The 18299-nt window shown below is 51.0% G+C and overlaps 7 protein-coding genes across 7 annotated transcripts; 2 read left to right on the top strand and 5 right to left on the bottom strand.

Annotated features, from left to right (window-relative positions):
* Window positions 1-1100: 1100 nt before the first annotated feature.
* E0L32_000679 (uncharacterized protein) lies at window positions 1101-2733 on the bottom strand (the record flags this gene model as incomplete). The annotated part of the gene is made up of 2 exons (XM_031141468.1): window positions 1101-2418; window positions 2477-2733. The coding sequence occupies 2 exons, from the start codon at window positions 2731-2733 to the stop codon at window positions 1101-1103; spliced, it is 1575 nt and encodes a 524-aa protein (XP_030994213.1).
* Window positions 2734-5568: 2835 nt separating this feature from the next.
* E0L32_000680 (uncharacterized protein) lies at window positions 5569-6000 on the top strand (the record flags this gene model as incomplete). Its single annotated transcript, XM_031141479.1, has 2 exons — window positions 5569-5928; window positions 5986-6000. The coding sequence occupies 2 exons, from the start codon at window positions 5569-5571 to the stop codon at window positions 5998-6000; spliced, it is 375 nt and encodes a 124-aa protein (XP_030994214.1).
* Window positions 6001-6821: 821 nt separating this feature from the next.
* Window positions 6822-8313, bottom strand: E0L32_000681 (uncharacterized protein; the record flags this gene model as incomplete). Its single annotated transcript, XM_031141490.1, has 3 exons — window positions 6822-7813; window positions 7872-8159; window positions 8220-8313. 3 exons carry the CDS (start codon window positions 8311-8313, stop codon window positions 6822-6824), a joined length of 1374 nt encoding a protein of 457 aa, XP_030994215.1.
* A 542-nt stretch (window positions 8314-8855) lies between these two features.
* On the top strand, window positions 8856-12538 carry E0L32_000682 (uncharacterized protein; the record flags this gene model as incomplete). The annotated part of the gene is made up of 4 exons (XM_031141501.1): window positions 8856-9219; window positions 9281-10458; window positions 11246-11808; window positions 11869-12538. The coding sequence occupies 4 exons, from the start codon at window positions 8856-8858 to the stop codon at window positions 12536-12538; spliced, it is 2775 nt and encodes a 924-aa protein (XP_030994216.1).
* A 1099-nt stretch (window positions 12539-13637) lies between these two features.
* E0L32_000683 (uncharacterized protein) lies at window positions 13638-14549 on the bottom strand (the record flags this gene model as incomplete). Its single annotated transcript, XM_031141512.1, has 3 exons — window positions 13638-13974; window positions 14026-14320; window positions 14417-14549. The coding sequence occupies 3 exons, from the start codon at window positions 14547-14549 to the stop codon at window positions 13638-13640; spliced, it is 765 nt and encodes a 254-aa protein (XP_030994217.1).
* An 871-nt stretch (window positions 14550-15420) lies between these two features.
* Window positions 15421-16887, bottom strand: E0L32_000684 (uncharacterized protein; the record flags this gene model as incomplete). The annotated part of the gene is made up of 1 exon (XM_031141523.1): window positions 15421-16887. One exon carries the CDS (start codon window positions 16885-16887, stop codon window positions 15421-15423), a length of 1467 nt encoding a protein of 488 aa, XP_030994218.1.
* Window positions 16888-17419: 532 nt separating this feature from the next.
* E0L32_000685 (uncharacterized protein) lies at window positions 17420-18166 on the bottom strand (the record flags this gene model as incomplete). The annotated part of the gene is made up of 1 exon (XM_031141534.1): window positions 17420-18166. One exon carries the CDS (start codon window positions 18164-18166, stop codon window positions 17420-17422), a length of 747 nt encoding a protein of 248 aa, XP_030994219.1.
* Between the last annotated feature and the right edge of the window lie 133 nt (window positions 18167-18299).

Here is an 18299-nt window from a genome sequence, read left to right on the forward strand (position 1 = left end):
AGCTATCTTAGCTACGATCAAGTCAACCACCATTGCTCAGCAGCGCCCATCACTTACTGCTTACATAAACCCACACGCTTCCGATCCTACGAAGTAGTCTTGCCTCTTGGGATCAAGGATCGTCACAAATTAAAAACTATCTATACTTCTATATCATACCCTTAATCTCCTTCTAATTAATTTAAGATAATTAGTTATCTAATTAATACCCTACTGTCTAGATGACTAATACACTTTTACTAGGTCTCTTAACCCTAACCCTCTAATTATAACAAAAACTTCAACCTAGTTATAATACTATAATTCTACATTCTACACTTTAAAACTCTACATACTTACTCTCCTAATTATTACCTTTCCATACATACCATTTTTATTGATTTTCCTGCCTAGGAACCAATTCAGTTCTACCCCCTGCTTGTCAATTCGGTTCTACCCCCTATAATCATAGCACCGTTTTATTTTGTATGGGGTTTCAATTCAGGTCTAAGAACTGAATTACAGTTTATTGTGAGAACCGAATTATAGTTTATTGTGAGGGAGATCCGCACCGAGGTGGTCGACGGTCGGCACATCCTTATCCACCACCTGACGACAAGCCACGTCGGCACGCTTGCCGGCGATGCCCTCCAATACGCGCAAGAGAAACTGCAGAGCGGCGCCTACCTGGCCAATACGACTGAGACTGACGGCGCCCTTGAGGCCCGCCAAGGCAGCTGCGTGCACCATGTCTGTGTCATTATTGCCCAGTACGGCGCCAATTGCGCCCTATGTTACCCCATCTTTTGCATCTAGACTAGTTATCCATAGGACCGGACTGTGTCTATTTCCCTGGGAACCGTCATAGGGTCTCTGGAACACGGCTATTGGATTCTCGTTCGTCTTGAACTGTATCTAATTTACAGTGTAACTCGGCTTGTACCTAACAGATAGATCAAGAACCAGGTTATCTGAACCGATCCATAGGGCCTGACCGAATCCGTCGTTGTGAGTAGCGTGTTCAGTTGGATTAAATGATTGTCCAATGGAGGTAAAAGTATTGATTAGACAGTATACAGGATTGGAATAGTAATAGTTAGGAATAGTCTCTTATTCTAAGTTTATGTGACTGTTATTGTAGGGCACAACTGGGCATCGCTAATTGTAACAGCCCCAGACCGGAAACCATATGCAGCCTCTAGACAATCAACGATACTCATCCCGTGTGTCTCAGCTGTTATGTTCTTATCATCTAGGCAGGGCTTAGCTGTGCCATGGACGAACAGCCCGAGCGCCTTGCGGCACTGTAATGCCCCGGCAAGAACAGCCGCCCCAGTTGCGCCTCGGAGACTGCTGCACGCTGCGGGCAACTGCGTGATACAGCAATCCTCAAGCTCATCCATTAGACAATCCGCTATGTTTGTTCCACGGGAGTCATCCGTTACCTCCCCTGCCCAGCAGGCCCGCATGTCACTGGTGGTGTAGTTCCCGATGGCTTGTTGGCAGGCCGAGATGACGGGTTGCAGGTCTTGTCCGTTGCTGGTTCTGAGTGCCTTGCAGTCATCGGGCAGCTCATTCATACAGCATTCGGCAACTGGTGTTGCGGTCACGATGCATAAGCTGGTAGAAGTTGTGGAAGTTGAAGTGATTAGGCCGGCAGTTGTTGAGGTCGACGTCGTAGTCGACACTGGCGGTGCGCCGCTAGATGCATCTATGGGCGAGGTCTGCAAGGTGAGACCCCCAGTGGTTGTAGGGCTCGTAGCAGATATTGAGTCCCTCAACGTAAGATCCCCTGCGGTGGTAGGATTGGTCTTAGAGGGTGAGGTCGTTGAAGTCATATCCCCAGTATTCATAGGATTATTATTCCTAGAGGTCGTAGGACTGATAGCAGAAGGCGAGCTCTTTAAAGTAAGATCCACAGTGGTTGTAGGACTCGTAGCAGAGAGCGAAGTCTCAAGCCCAGAAGGTGTAATTAAATTTAGGCCCCCAGAAGTGTTGCTAACCGAAGGAGTACCTTGACGACCCGGCCAGAGGGTGAGAGTGTCTGACTTAGCAACACTTAAAGCTTCGGGTGATGGAGCTGCGCTAGAAGGCGATTTAGCTGCGGTGATGATTGGCTGAATCGGGGCCGGGGCGTTCTGGGTAGGATTTTGGACAACCAGAACAGTGCCTCTTCCACCATCCTTGACAGGTATTGTTATAGTAGTGCAAAATGTTCTTGCCCATGTCTGCGTCAATGTGTCACAAGGTCCGGTGAATGGGGGCGCGGGAGTAGTGATTGGGACTAAGATGACCTTTGTACCAGGCTGGTCTCCGACTGGGGGAATGACAAGAGTGGAGGCGACGGCTTCGGTGCATGGGGCAGTTAGAGTCACAAAGCTGCCTTCAGATGAATGGAAATCATTTGCATTTGTCGCAGGAGTACCGCAGGTTGAGGACCTATAGGCGGAAATTGTTAAAAAGGAAGTGGCTTGAGCACCAATGATGGCCCACTCACCAGGTAGAAGATTGCGTGACTGTGCTCGTGACAACAAATCTAGTCTCAAGGAGGGTCGGCACTTGGGGTACAGGGATGGTCCTCCCACCCACAGTAAGTGTTGTGACCTCGCAGATCTGGGCGCTGACATATACTGGAGCTTTCTGTATGAGGACTAGAGATTGAATAATGATGGGAAAGGGGCAGAGAGGAGCAACGGGATTCAGCCCTTGAGCTGCCGCTAAGGCAAAAGAGGAGAGTGCAAGTAGAATGTGCATAGTGAGTGACTTGATGGGGATTTTATCAACGAGGGACTTGTTTTGAACTGGACTAAGCCATGGCTCCCTTCTACAGCTTCAATATCGCTTTATACCCGGACATTACTGTGCTGATTTCACATTAATCGTACTCTTGATCAACAACACTTTCGGTCTCCTGAACGCATTAAATTTTCAGCCCTGTCTTGCCTTTCACTGGTATGAGCAAAATGCTGATCATTCACACCGAATACGAAAGATCAAGTACCTTCTATTCACGTCTATCTATTCGCTCTTATGATGAATGCGTTCTTATTCCGCCGACCCCAGTCATTCTTGCTGAGAGAGAAAAGTCTAAAGCTGGTAGTACTTGATTATATGTTGACATGCTGAATTGAGGGATGTACTACTTCTTACACCCACCTTCTGTTTTGGGATTTCTTGCAGCCGATCCCATTCTACCATTAGCTGGCTTGGCCTCCAACCGGAATTTCAGCGTTTCTTGGAATAATAGACATGTCTGAGTGTTGTTAGCAAATTCCTATGGTGTATGATCTCTGGATTATCATAGCGAGAATTATCTTCATCTACTGTCACGAGCGACGAGATCAGCCAAGAGGAAAGGCCCCCTGGCATTGTTCCCATCATGTGTACAAATGGGCTACAAAGAAGCCACCATGCTCTTCCTGATGTCCTTAGCACTGTTCAAGACACTCGCAGGCTGTTTACCATACACACTTTAATTCAGTCTTCTAACAGCAAACCTCCTACGCGTCCCCATGTTTGCTGCGCACCTCATTATGCAAGCCTTAGCCAAAGTACCCAACTATAACGCTGTCGTTGAAATTATACCTTCAATGACAACGACAATAATCCTACCGGAAATGAAGGTTTCTCACAAAGCCGATTGCCATGCTTCATTTCACAATTCCCTACCAGTAGTCGCCCCCGGATTCCCCGGACACACCAGTTGCAGCCCATTTACCATCGTCCAGGAGCCAATCACTTGCACACAGACCGCCCCTGGAACTAGTTTCACCCAGTCCGTTCCAGATGGTTGTGGCGCTGGCTCTGGAAGTCACCAGCCGCCTTCAGATACTTCGACCCCAATCACATCCTCTCAGGGAAGTACCGATGGAAACGCGTACACACTCATCTGTATTGGAACCAGTATGTTACTAGCTGGATTCATGGCACATATCCTTCAGTGAAATATCAAGGATATTCAGGAGGTTGGAAGTTAAGATCCTGTCGGGATTATTTACGTGGCATTTTCTCGTGAAGGTCACTTATTGAAAATGGCCGAACACGAGGTGCTTGGTGGGAACTGAAATAGCAAGGAGTCATTTGATTCGTACAAGATTCTGCAAGGTAGCTAAGTTGAAATAAGATTTTCTTACTGAATCCATATAAACCCTGCCGATCGTTCTAGAGGCTGGCGTCTCGCTCATCTTGACAGCTGAAGGGTGAGACACCACTCTATTCGGCTAATCATGTCTCAACGTTGCCAACTGCCGCCAGGTAGTTCCAGCGTGGCCTCCTCCCGAAGATGGAAGGCGGCTAGGCTGATCGCCGTGATGGCTCCACTACAGGGGCTGTTGAAGCTGGGCGTGGAGAATACTGTCTCCGCCTATGATACACTCGTTTGCCTTTCCCGACGTTTATGTCACATCCAGGCGAACTGTTTCAGCTGTATTAGCCCAACCGGCGGTTTCAGGCGCTGTGGGATTTCTGCGACCTGACAAAACAAGCAAGTCTTACCGAGAACCCAGTGCCTAATGGAGGCCATGAGAAAGGACAATACGTGATTTATACTTTCACAAGCAAAAACAATAATGTAGGATAAGTGTCATCAATCTACGAGGCAGCATGGATACAGGCGATATAAGGCACACAATTAAAGATACTTGTTGGCTCAGATGTGTGTGAGTTCCAAGGGTTGCGCGATGCATTTTGCGCAGTAGACCGAGATGCCTATCAGTGAGGCTTTTGTCGAATGTCCACAGCAGACAGGAGCTGAGACTGATATCCTCTGTAAAAGTCCCACCGTGTGGCTCTGAGCTTACTTAACATTGCTGCCGTACATCGCTGCATGTATACCCTGAGCCCATTACAGGTATGTCACTGCGACATCCAATCAATGTCATCTCCCTTAATTTGATCAATGAAAGTCTCAGATAAAAATTCCACTCTCTTGAAGTGCCCAATGCATTCCTGACTAGACGCATTAAGCAGTAGGAACGATGAATAAACGAGCGCTTTTAACTGTCTATCTTTGTAGCATTCAGCTGTACTTGTAAGAGAAAGGAGGTTCTACTTGGACTCATTCAGATACGTCATAGGATAACAGTATGTCGTCTGTGGAGCTGAACCAGTGGAGAGCTCATTTGCCTCCCCGAGTCTTGCCAGCCCTTAAAGATTCTTCACCCACCCACCACAGGCTTCGTTCACATTCGTCGAACGAAACAAAGTCTCAGTCTAGGAAGGCCGGTTCTCTTGGCTCCTTGAACTTTAGTACTTTTCAAATTATGTATCTCCTGCCAGGAGGTATCGACGCATTCCACTCGTATTGTGGAGGTGTTTCAAACGTAACTTGTACGATGAATGATCACCAGGATGGAATGTTTTCATGCCGAAAATCTCGAGAGATTGTATTCCAAGGTTACTGATTAAGTAGCTTCCATCCTAATGGAACAAATATTTAAAGGACCGACGTGCACACTGAAAAGAAGACTGACCTGATCATTGAACCACTACTTTAACTCACAATCATCAGAAGCTCACCTATTTCAACTTTTACAGTTGTCCACACTCATTTCAAGACTTTTCGTCAATAAAACTCATCTCTTTTACACAATGAAGCCCTCTTTCATCGTCCTCTCGGCCCTGGCTGCCCTGGCTACAGCTAACCCCATGGAAAGGAGGCAGTGTGCTGGTTGCGAGCCCCCGGCAGGCAAGGGCAACTCAGCCAGTAACCCGAATGTAAACTCGAGCTCCAACGCCAGCAACAGCAACAGTAACTCTGTTAACGTTGTCAACCAGCTGCCCGGCGGAACCGCCCCTGGTGGAACAGCCCCAGGCGGATCTACTCCTAGCGGAACCCCTCCTGGCGGAAACGGCAACGTCAAGCCGAGGTGCCAGGACTGCCTTAACTTTTGCGGTGAGCACGGTGATCTTGGCAACGCGCTTTGCAAGATTTTTGCGTGCGGCATCGTTGTAAGTATTTACTCTCTGGAATCAACCAGAATCAAAAGATACTGACAGACTTTGCAGTGCGTCGGCGTCTGAGCCGTGAAGGAGAGTCTCGGGCTTGACGTTTGTCTTGGCACAGTTGTTGGAGATAGCTGTAGACGATGTAAGGAGTTCTCCAACCATCCTAGGTCGGAGTTTAAGCTCGGCCGTCTACTAGCGGGTTACATTCTTCTAGTCTCACTTTCAGACGTTCCTACGCCCGTGGGCATTGACCTGGAAAGGGCAACTTTCAATGATATTCATATTTTGAAGTCTGTGTGTCTTGTCGTATCTAAAACACGTCTAAGCAAATTGTTAGAATCATAAAGGATGCAGTCTGTGAGGCAGTGGTTATACATATGTGCGATTCGTTTGTGTTAGGGCCATTAAGAAGCAATTTACTGTTGTAGGGGTTCAGCCTGGCTAACGCCGAGTCGCTGGGTTCTCAATACCAAAAGAGATTCAATTAAAGGAAGAAGAGAATTCTACTGTACAGCTTAATCCATCCCTTTTCCACTTAGGCCCCTTTGGTCGGACCGAAGCCCCGGGCTTCTGGAGCCCCAGGCCCCTCCGGACCCTACCGGAGCCTCTCTTTCATGGCCGCTCCAGCCTTCCAAGGCTGATTCCACTACCCCTATAGCTATAGGGTATTATAACCACTAATTATAACCTTACTTATAAGCAAAAAGTAGTATAGTAAAATTTTAAATCTAACTAATGCTATTTCTATTCCTAAGTTTAATGGGTTAGTACCAGTCTTAATTAATTAATCTAGTACTATAGAATTATATTATTATTATAACCTCTCTAGAAGACAACCTTAGATTATATTATCCCTGTAGTTATATAAAGCAGTCCTACCTCGTGGGATTAAGAACTTAAAAGTCCTCGCTGTTAGAATAGTTGTACATAGCGCCCTGCTCTATTTCCTCAATGCTTTTACCTCTGGTCTCAGGAATTAACAGAGTCAAGGCAGTACAGACAGCCATAACACCAGCAAAGAGGCCCAGGATGCCACTAAACCCTATAGCCTGGGTAGCAGTACCGAAGGCAAAAGAGGTCAGAACCGCACCGGCTTTCCCGGACGCGGCTGCTATCCCATGAGCCGTGGCGCGGACCCTTGTGGGGAAAACCTCGACAGGGATCAAGAAGGTCGAACTTGCGGCTCCAGCGTTTAGTGTAAATTGTGAGATGACAAAGAGCGCGAACAAGCCCCCTGTGCCTGTGTGGCTCTGGACACCGGCCCACACAGCATACAGGATAGAAACAATTGCGCAGCCAAGCAGCTGGTGGCGAACGCGACCGATAAGATCGGGGAGGAAGATGCCGAGCCAGTAGCCGGGCATATACCCTGCAATGACCTGTATCAGGTTGCCCTTGGCCGTGTTAAACAGCGTCTCCCAGACCGTGTCGCCGGCGCCGAAGCCGAGGTTGGAGAGAATTGTGCTCTGATTCAGGTTGACGCCATAGAAGGCTATGTCAAACAAGAACCAGATTGCGGAAACAGCGAACAGTGTGCGGGCATGTTTCCAGTTGGAGAAGTACTCACGGAACTCGCGCCACTGGTCGCCTAGGCCGCGGTGGTCCTTGGCAACGTACTTCTCATACGGTCGGGTTTCAGCTATTCGTAGACGAGCGTAAATCGTGGCGGCGCAGGGTACGAGACCGAAGCCCAGTAGCAGGCGCCAAACCCATTGTAGGTACCACAGGTTGCTTTCAATGGCAGACTTGAAGCCGGCTAGAAGAATCATGTAGACAATGGCGGCGCTGAAGGCCCCTAGACTGCCACAGGAGAAGATGGCCAGCACTGTCTTTGCACGTGACCAGCCTATATTGTACTCCAGAGCCAGGGATGAGGACATGGGATAGTCTATGGGGAGTCGTCAGGTTTAGCAAGAAGAAAACATACGTCTTGATCTATTACGCACCTCCGCCAACGCCAAAACCAGTGACGACGCGAAAGACAGCCACCCACGCCACGATACCCCCGTGACCCAACTGGGGCGGCGCAGTGATAACAAGCAGGGTTCCAACCATTGTGAGCATGAGTTCGCGGCCATATATGGCATGGCGGCCAAACGCATCGCCAAAGACGCCAAACATGACTTGGCCTAGGATCATGCCAATAGACAGGCCGCCCTTCATGATATTGTTGCTGATGGTCGGGATCTTATAGTTGGCATCTTGGAAATACACGTAGGCCAGCATCGGGACAACTAATTAAGACAAACGGGGTCAGTCTAATGCAAGCCGTGTTCTGCACTGACCGCACGTACCTAGGCCTATGGTCGTGTTGAGATAGCCATCGGCGAATTGGCCTACACCGGTAATGGTGAGAAACTTGGCCGAAGAGACCCAAGACCTAACCATCTTTGTTTGAAATGCTGAAGTAGAACAACAAGTTGTAATTGGCTTAAAGCTTTGTTAAGAGGTAAGAGTGTGATGGGAATTGTTGAGTCGCGCTGTCTATTGTCAGAGAATCCATTGATAACTACTCCAAGCCTTAAGTATCCTTCTCGCTTCGGCTCCCTTGAAGATGCCTTTTGACATCATGTTGTGCGGCAAGATACGACGGCATGGTTGAGGTCGTCAAAGATCGGTTAGCGGAGGAGTGGAAAGCGAATGAAGAGAGCACGTGCGGTGATAGTGAAGTCCGATAACACATAGAGTTAAGCAAATCTTCTAGCCTGGACCGGCAAGAAGACCGTATCGATCGCCGAGAGTACCGGCAAGAACGCCGTGGAGGGGCCCAATAAGCGCCAAGGACAGATGTGTGGAGATCCATGGTGCCCGCTACGAGAATAGGCCAGAGTCATCTAAAGTATCACCACGCCATGCATGTCACGTCACTTGGCTATTGCTGTCTTGAACATCGTTGTTCATAGCAAACAGATTAGCATTCGGGGCTGAGAATGGACACATCGACCAACCAGACATTCATCGTGAACCTCGGATCGCGAGGCTTCATCCAAGGCCGTACGATGAGGACCGAGGCCACAGACGAGGTTTCGTGCCACTATGTCGGGGGCATTCCATATGCGCTTCCGCCTATCGGGCAGTATCGCTGGCAACTACCTCGACCGCTTCCTGAGAACTACACTTATGGATCTCTAGAGAAGCCAGGCCACTATACTGGCACAACGAGCATCTGCCCTCAGAAGCCGCCCTTCGAGGACGTCGACCATTCTATGGTTAGCGAGGACTGTCTGCAGGCGAATATCTGGGTCCCTGCGGCTATTGCACCCAGAGCTGGATGGCCAGTGTACTTCTATATTCGTGAGTTGCTGCGAGTTCAATTCTGGTCGGCCTAGTCTCGCTGTCTCTGACTCCAAGTCAGATGGGGGTTCTCTCCAATTTGGAAGCCCTAATCACCTTAATTACACCGACATGCTTCGCGAAACCAACTTCCAAGCCATCATAGTTGCCCCAGCCTACCGACTCAACGTCTTTGGCTTCTTGGCATCTAAAGAGTTCCTCGCAGAGAGCAAGGAAAATGGCCCCAACCGCGGTGAGGGGCCAGAGGACGAGAACGCCGTCGGCAACTTTGGATTATGGGACCAGCGAGCCGCCTTGGAATGGACACACCACATGATCGGCCATTTTGGCGGCAATCCTCACAACATCACGGCCGCCGGCTACTCGGCCGGCGCCCATTCCGTCTTCTACCAACTAGCCTACGATCTCTGGCTCCCGCCTTCCCGCGCCCTTATCTCGCGTGCAATCATGCACTCAAATTCCTGCGGCATGCAGCCCAAATCGCTGCACGAGGCCCAACAGCACTTTGACGAGCTGCTCCTCCAAATAGGCATACCCTCATCTCTATCCACCTCTCAGAAGCTCGCGGCCCTGCGCAACACCCCGGCCGCTGATCTTGTCGCGGCAAACTTGCGCATGATGTTCCACGAGATGCGCTCGGTAAGTGACGGAATCTTCGTCCGCAAGACCCTGATGCGCGACCTCATATCCGGCGAGTTCGCGCGGCGCATGCTCACACGTGACATCCATATCATTCTCGGTGAGTGCCGCGACGAACAAAATTTGTACGCACACCTGCGCCCTCCCGCGGAGAACTCGCTGGACGGGCTACGCACGCGCATGTTGGCAGAGTACCCCGCGGTCGCGGTGCACCGGCTGCTGGACGAGTACTACTTTCCTGCGGGCAGGGACCGACCAGCGGACTGGAAAGGTTGGAGCTGGAATAAGGAGATTTACGGCGCGATCTTTGCGGATCTACAAGTATACATGCTCACCCGGGCGTTCATGTACTGTCTTGAAACGGGCGGCGCAGGACACCTGGTGCACCGGTACCGCGTTGAGTGGCGTGCGAAGGAGACGGACGTGAAGACGCCCGTAGAATGGGGCGTGACGCATGGGACGGATAACTCCATCTGGGTATACGGCGAGGGTCGGGGCCTGAATCCTGCGGAGCAGAGGGTGGTCAAGTCTGCGTTCCTGGACGCATATGCTGAGTTTGTGGCAGGCAAGGACATTGTGGCGAGATGGGGTGCTACGGGGGTGAGGGTGGCGAGGAGGTTGAAGGCGGATGGGACGGTGGATATTTGGGAGGATGACTTGTGGGAGAAGGCGATGGGATTCTGGAATGTTTTTGAGCCGGTGATGACGGAGTTGGCGACGGTGGAGTGATAGGACTTAGATGGTAGACTCTACTACATGATCCTTAGGCTGTGAATGCCGTATAAGCAATGTGGTTCACACACACAGCAACATCATAGAGCCATTTGCTATTAGTCTATACGAATATCTTGCATGTTGGTCTCTTCTATGGCTCCTTTTCCATAGACCTTCACCGTAGAATGCACCTGCGCCTGCGCCCGCACGTTTGACTCTGCAGCTATTTGGCATCAATGGGACATATGGCCTGCGAATGTGTCGTCGCTAATACCAGGCATTCACCACGTGTTGCTCGTATTATTGATTATATTGATTTTTATTGGATCACGGAACAGCCACGTGTTGTGAGGCGCTCCGGTAAGTTCCAAGGGAGCGAATATCGCCAGGATATCGGACTTCGTACCGGCGCAAGGGTTGTATTTGGCGACACTGGTCTTCTTGCCAGTGGAAAGGTCCCGTCCTCAGAGCAAAAGGATCTTGGGTCAGAAAAGCTAAGATCCTGCCATGGTGATCTACTTTACAGGTTGTTACATAAATCTCTTGACTCGGTCCAACACGGTTGTTCATCTTGGCCATTCCTGCTCCATCTGTTTCTTCATCTTCTTGTGGAACTACGTCTCCGCTAACCTGACTCTCTGTCAAACGTACTGGCTGGAGCTGTAACTACCAGCAAATCATTTGGAGCACCGGAGACACAATTCTCGACATGGCCATCGCCTACCTCGACCGGATCTCCCTCCACGGAAAATCCTACAAGTTGCCCACGCGACCAACAGTTGTCGTCTGCATCGACGGTTTCACTCCAGCATATCTGAATCAGGGAATTAAGGATGGCATCCTGCTGACATTGGCCGAGTTTGCGAAGACAGGCTTCTACCACACCGCCAAAGTTGCCATGCCCAGCTTCACCAACCCGAACAACGTCTCCATCATCACCGGCCAGCCAACGGCCGTCCACGGCATAAGCGGCAACTACTTTCTTGATACTGCCACAGGGACCGAGGCCATGATTGTCGATGACGGCCTGCTACGTGGCTCCACCATCCTTGCCGAGATGGCAGCCGCCGACGTGCGTGTCGCAGCCATCACCGCCAAGGACAAGCTCCGCCGTATCCTGCAGCACGGCCTGCCACTCGGGAACGAGAAGTCCCGCGGTTGCATCTCCTTCTCTGCAGAGGAGGCCCCTGAGGAAATATTATCGCAGCTCCCCGCATATGAATCTCGACCCAGCTAGTACTCAGGCGAACTATCACTGTTCGTACTTGACGCGGGCCTACAGTTGCTCCGCGATAGCAAGGCCGACCTTTTCTGCCTAACGCTCTCTGACTTCATACAGCATAAGTACGCCCCAGGGTCTACTGAGGCCAATAAATTCATGGCGGCCATAGACTCACGCATTGGGCAATTAGTCGAGCTGGGCGCTGTCGTGGCCGTCACAGGCGACCATGGCATGAGCGATAAGTGCAGCAAAGGGGGCAATCCCAATATTGTGTTCGTCCAGGACGAGCTGGAGGCCAAGTTTGGGGTGGGTTGCGCGCGGGTCATCTGTCCTATCACTGATCCTTTTGTACGCCATCACGGCGCGCTCGGTGGTTTCGTCAGGGTGTATTTGCCTGTGTCTAGGAGTACCGAAGCCGCCGAGATGGTGGCATACTGCCGGACACTGGAGCATGTGGAGGAGGCGCTGTTAAGGGATGAGGCGGTGAGCAAGTACGAAAAGCCTGCAGATCGGGAGGGCGACTTCACGGTTGTGTCGAGGAAGAACGCTGTGGTGGGGTCCAAGGCTACGGAGCACGATCTTGGTAGCATCAGTGATCACAGATTGCGCTCGCATCGTGGTCTGTCTGAGCAGGCCGTGCCGCTTTTGATGTCAAGACCTGTTGAGGGGCCGATTGAGTCGTTGCAGGGTAAGGTGTGGAGGAACTTCGATATCTTTGACCTGCTCCTGAACTACGGGCAGTGATTCTATGGAGGATGGACATCGTGTTAGTGGGCAACGGGCTGGATAACAGAAGAAAAGATATTGCATCAAAATTTCGCTGAAATACTGAGAATCATGGAAAACCAATAGCAACAATGATGACCATCTGACATGCATGATTGAGAAGAATTGCCCCTTTTTGACAGGGGAATGACTCCTTACCTGGATTCATTCCTGTGATTCATATCTTGAAACAGGAACAGGTCATCCTCATTCTTCAGAAAAGAGTTCCATGGGGGCTCGCTGCTGGTGCCACTGCCAGTTCCGTCAAAAGAATGGATCTGTGGCGGGGCTCGGTGCCCTTGGACCGGCAACAGCAGACGTAGTTGTTTCAAGAGACACAGCGGATGCGTTGTTGTTCGCGCTGGAGCAACACTACTGTAAAAGCACGTTGATGCGTTTGCTGATGCTCACAAGCAAGTGTCGCGGGATGCATACCCGCAATGACGCACGTGAGCGTCTGAGCCAGATCCACCACAAGCTGGCGCAGCTCGCGGGCATTAAAGTACTCTAGTCTCGAGAACCGCGCTGTCACCTTGAGCAGGAAGACAGCAAGCGGACACGACCATGGTGCGGAAGGAGATATGCAGGCCGTCGAGGAATGACTGGATCTCGGGATCCAGCACGACAGTGCGCAGGGCGAACAGCGCCGCCAGGAAGGCCGCATTAGCCGCGTCCTCCAGCTCAATGCTCACGTCGGATGTTCGCTCCGTGGCCGGCGTCACGAAAGTCGTGCACGTACAGATACAGTTGGGCGAACTGACACTACAGCCCGATGCGCTTTTTAGGATAGCTGCCGACATAGAAGTTTGGCCGGAATCGCTCGGACATTCGGCGCGCAGGGTGTCGAGGGCGGAACGAAGGTGCGGATCTGTGGGACCTAGTCTTCGGACAGAGGGCGGTCGACGCCGAGGTCGAAGGCGTCGAGGATGGCGGAGCAGAGGTCCAACGCAGGACCTGGCTGGCAAGCGGCGAGTCGTCCTCGGTAGTGTGCGGAGAGTCGAGCATGCAGAGCACGTTGCGGACTGCCTCGCAGTGACGCGTCATGGGCTTGCGGCCGTACACGACGGAGAAGTGGTGGTCAGACACGTAGGCCAGCAGCCGTAGCCGCGTGGATAGATAGTGCGGGCAGTCGCCCTGGATGGCCTTGAATATGCACTTGCAGCTCGGCGGCGATGCGCACCGCCGCGCCCGACAATATCCACGAGAGCTCACTCGACCAGAAATCCCAAATAACCACTTGAACGTCTTCGATGGTATTGGTTTTGAAAAAGGTTCGCTGATTGCTCAAGGCCAAGAATTCGGGGTAAAATGTGTCGTAATCGCCGGTTGTCGAGTGGAGGGCGCCGACAGTGCATGCTGCCACAGTCAACAGTGCTGAGGCTCCTCGTATCAGGTCCAGGCTCCAGTTCTCGTGACTACCGAGTATCTAGTAGGGAAAATGGTCAAGCCTGTTGATGTGTATGTACGTGTTGAAGTATTTGTCATCCTTGTCAAGGCTGATGACGTTGTTAGAAACCAGGTCCTTGTACAGGCCCTGGCCATCACTGGTCGGCGCGTCCGCCATGAAGAAGCGCGGCCTGACGCCGGTCCCGGAGTCCATGTCCATGACAATATCACGATGATTCGTCGCCGGCCCACCTGCCTCCGCGCGGCTTCCGGACACGACATGCTCCTCGTCGCTGTCACTTGTCCCGACCTCACTTGATGGACCCACATCTTGGGCTTCATCACTCTCCTGCGAATTGCCTTCCGGGCCAGCGGCTGCTCATTTCGCATCAGGCATTTGATCTGACAATATCAGATTCGATCCGGTCAGCAGCCGCATTGTCACATGTACTCTGACCGTGCTATAATTACATACCTTCTGCTTGCGACGCCACACAGGCGGTGATTTTGCGGTTGATGTTGGGTGGAGTGCCGTAGTACCTTCACCAAAGGCCTCTCGCATAGCTTGCGCCGGGGCCGTTGTAGTTGTAGTCTCATCATACATTTTGTTTGTGGGGGGGAGGGGGGGAAGAAGCTGGTTCCAGCCAAGGTAGTCGGCTAAAACATGTTGTGCTCGTGCGAACCGACTTCCTAATGCTCCCCTTTCGTATCTACAGACAAGTGATGAAAGATGGCTTAGGCTCAGCGCGGGTGTCCACGTGCAAGCGGCTTAAAGAGTGATTTGCCCCGGGGAACAGCTCCATATCCGCTGCCCCGGCTCTCTGGCTGATGTTTGTGTTTTAAGATAAATGAGGGTTATGACAAGAGTCACATTAGCAATATCATTATAGATATCTGTACCTCGTTTTATTTTGTTTCCACTACCTTAGCAGCAAAACAAACCAAACTTCAGGTCACAACGCCAAAGCAAATGTTCAAATCCACTGAATTAAAATCTCGCCAGGATTGATGCACCCAGCAAGGCTATACTAGTCCTTTAGCCCGAGCCGACAAAACGCGATGATCAAGTTGTCTTACGCAATATTTTTCCATTCTAGTAAGTGCCTTATCGTGGTATCAGAGAAGAACTACACACGCATCGCTCTCAAGCCCGCAAGAAAATGATTCTTCAGTTTGCAAGGTATAGCCAATCAGCGACTTCTAAGATCGGCGCTTCCAGTGAAGCGCAAATCTAACCGATTTCCCGGTCAACATTCACCAGCAGCCGTTCTATGTCTACCCTTAAAGCGTACCGTCTGATTGGACCTGCTCTTCTTACCACCTTAGTATCAACTGCCCTTTCTCAGAGTCGGTGCGGCTAGAAAACACTACTTAGTTATATATTCTATACAACATACTTAGATAAGCTAGATCGATATACCAGCTAGAATCTAGTCTATCAGGACGTAATAAGAGGAAGAGAATAATAATTAAAATTAAACCTCTAACCATTCTACAATCTTTCTTAGGGCCATTTCATCACCCTCTACAGTCCCGCTCAACTCCCTTTCAACCCATCCGTCTGTCCACCCCCCACCAAAGTCAACAACCCATGCGTCATCAGTGTCGCGGTCGATTAATACGTTTGATGCCTTGCCGTCGCCCCAGGTCAATCCGAGCTGGTGGAGGAGACGAACTGTTTCCTCGACTTGCGATGCCCACTTCTTGCGCCGGGTGTGGTCGATCGAGGCCGGCGTCTCCACATCTGCGAGGCTTGATAGCTCAGGGACGTCCGGAACGAGTCGCTCCAGAATGCCAATGATTCTTCCGTCTTCCGGCGTCTGCACCAGGCCAAGCAGCTTTGGGACGCGGAGTATATCCACGTACCTGGAAGCGCGGATCTTGGCCAAGGTGGAAAGTTCGCGTTGCATGGCTTCCGCGCTGGTGTCATCCCCGACTTTAGCGCACATCTCCTGACCACCCGCCAGAACGTGGGCGATGTAGCCATCGCCAATCTGCTTTTGCAGGACGCGAATATCCTTGGTCGAGAACCCAGGGGCATCTATGTCCTCGCTAACGGTGAGCTGAAACAAGCCTTGGGCCTGTTTGAGTGACCCTCCACTGTTTACGAGACTCACTTCCGACTTATTGTTTAGCGTTCGAAAACGAAAGGTGAACTCTTCGGGGAAAAGAAGGGAGTGGAGGTCAGATGAGGAAGATGATGTAGGGGAATCAGCAGGCGGGGCGAGTTCGTCAAACGCTGCCCTTCCAGATTCAATGATGGCATCGAGGATCCGGTCGGACATGGTCTCCTCCTCGTCGTAGTCCTCGTTTATGCACGCGGCGTTGTACTCCTGGATCAAGGAGTCCTCCATAGTGCCCCCTGTAGGAGAGGGATCAAGATGTACAACTAGACGTGCCTGATTCCAGCGAATTGATAGGGACACACGGTCCCTGCAGCCGCTAGATATCTCCTCGAGGTAGTGCACGCTCATCATGTTGACTTGTAACAGGACGTGGTTTCTCTCGCGCAACTCAGGAAGGGGGGCTGGTAAAGTGACCAAAAGCTTCTCATGCATGGGAAACTTCGTAGGTGATATTACGCGTAAAGCTGGGGGCTTGATGCCTAAGTTTAGAGTTTTGAGGTTTGGGGGAAGTGTGCAGATTAATGGATGGGAATGGGGACTGTGTGATTGGGCGGTGTGGGAAATCTCCTTATTGGCGGTGTGGGGTGGTAGGACCTTGGTTCGTAGCTTTTGTTTTACTTTGTAGTGGGCAATGCGGCGTCCTGTAAGACGCATTCCAACCGCGCGCATAATCGACAGTGATGCAACCGATAGGCTCAACGTCTCGCCGCCCTCCCAGACTCGACCCAGTACTACCAACAACTCAATTCGTGGAGGGATCAGGTTTGGTGTCGAGGAGAGACCAGGCCTACTAGAATAGTCAGGGCAGAGACACATTGTGCTTAAGCAATTGCCCCGACAATACAGAAAACACTACCGCGTACCAGACCTCATGAACAGAATGTAAATCAGTTGCAAACACTGAGGTACTGGCTTGTCAACTGGTATGTGTTGGGCACGCTGTGTTCATAGGCTTCCTTTGATTCTTCTCGATCTTGATCTTGAGTAAAAGAGGTCTTCCAGTTCATAAGCGAATTAGAGGCACAAGGTTCGTTGGTTTATTAGTTCAGCCAAGGCAACCTACTTAGCCGTGATGCTCCCGCCAAAGTGACCACACCGGCAGCTATGCAAGACCTAGTAGAGTGCTTCCTAGGAATCAACGGTATAAGTCCTCAGCGTATCCAAATGAATCCCCGCCAGTGAGGAACCCCAAAGGGTTGAAATCGACCCGATTCCTGGACCAATTTGCCCATCTCCATTGATAATAGCCTGTATATTGTGTCGATCCCGGTTCACGATGTTGGGCTCTTGTGCCAATGACGAGCTTAGTTGTGTGAGATGACGGAGAGCAGCACTCAACGGGCGAGCACTAGAGTTCGACAAATCCATCTGGGTATTCTTGCCGCTCGATCCAGGCTTTGACAGTCTCCGCAAATAATCCAGGTTCTTGCCGATTCCATGGATGTCTCATGCGAGGGTGCGTTACGGCGATAGTCGCTTCATTCTTCTCCCTTCCAATCTTAGCAAGCTTCTTTGCATCGTGAGGATGGTCAGCAGAGGGAATGATGCCTCCTTTGCCGGCAGCGATAACCAATGTGCGCGCAGACCATGGCAGCGGCCATACTGTCTCCTGCATTGGGCTTGTAATATCGCGACATAGTGCTAAGGTGCTGGTGCTAATATTGCTCCGTCTGACATCTGTGCCGTCCATCAACCACCGTATAAGCGGGCGCGGTATAGCATTCTCGATACGCTGGTCGGCCCAGACAACATAAGGCAAGTATGGTGTGAGGGCATTTGGCGGGTAAACCTCGAAACCAGACACTATGACGTCCTTGACGATGTCAGGGTGGGCAGACGCTAGCGCGATGCCAATCTTGGCACCTAGGCTATGCCCGACGACATGAGCTCTTCCGCCGAGTGCTGTAAGGATGATCAGTCGAGCCAACCGATCGACTGCATCATTCACAGAGAACGGTCGAAATTCTTTAGACTGGCCATGTCCGGGAAGATCGGGCATGATGAGATGGTAGTCAGCTAGATGCGGCACAACGAGGTCCCAATCATCTCCATCGGTGAAGGCTCCATGGATGAAGAGGATACTTTCGTCCGACATCTCGTTTAGAGAACGATGGAAAATCAAGCCTTCTGTACTGGCCATCGTCTGCTTCAACTACGATCTCCGTAGGGAATAGCCTGTTAGCCAAGCTGGCAAGAGTTGTCGTGGTTTAACCGTGATTACGCGTCAT

Source organism: Thyridium curvatum (genome assembly GCF_004353045.1).
Source record: "Thyridium curvatum strain D216 chromosome Unknown NODE_3_length_876553_cov_77.224826, whole genome shotgun sequence".
Taxonomy (NCBI): domain Eukaryota; kingdom Fungi; phylum Ascomycota; class Sordariomycetes; order Thyridiales; family Thyridiaceae; genus Thyridium; species Thyridium curvatum.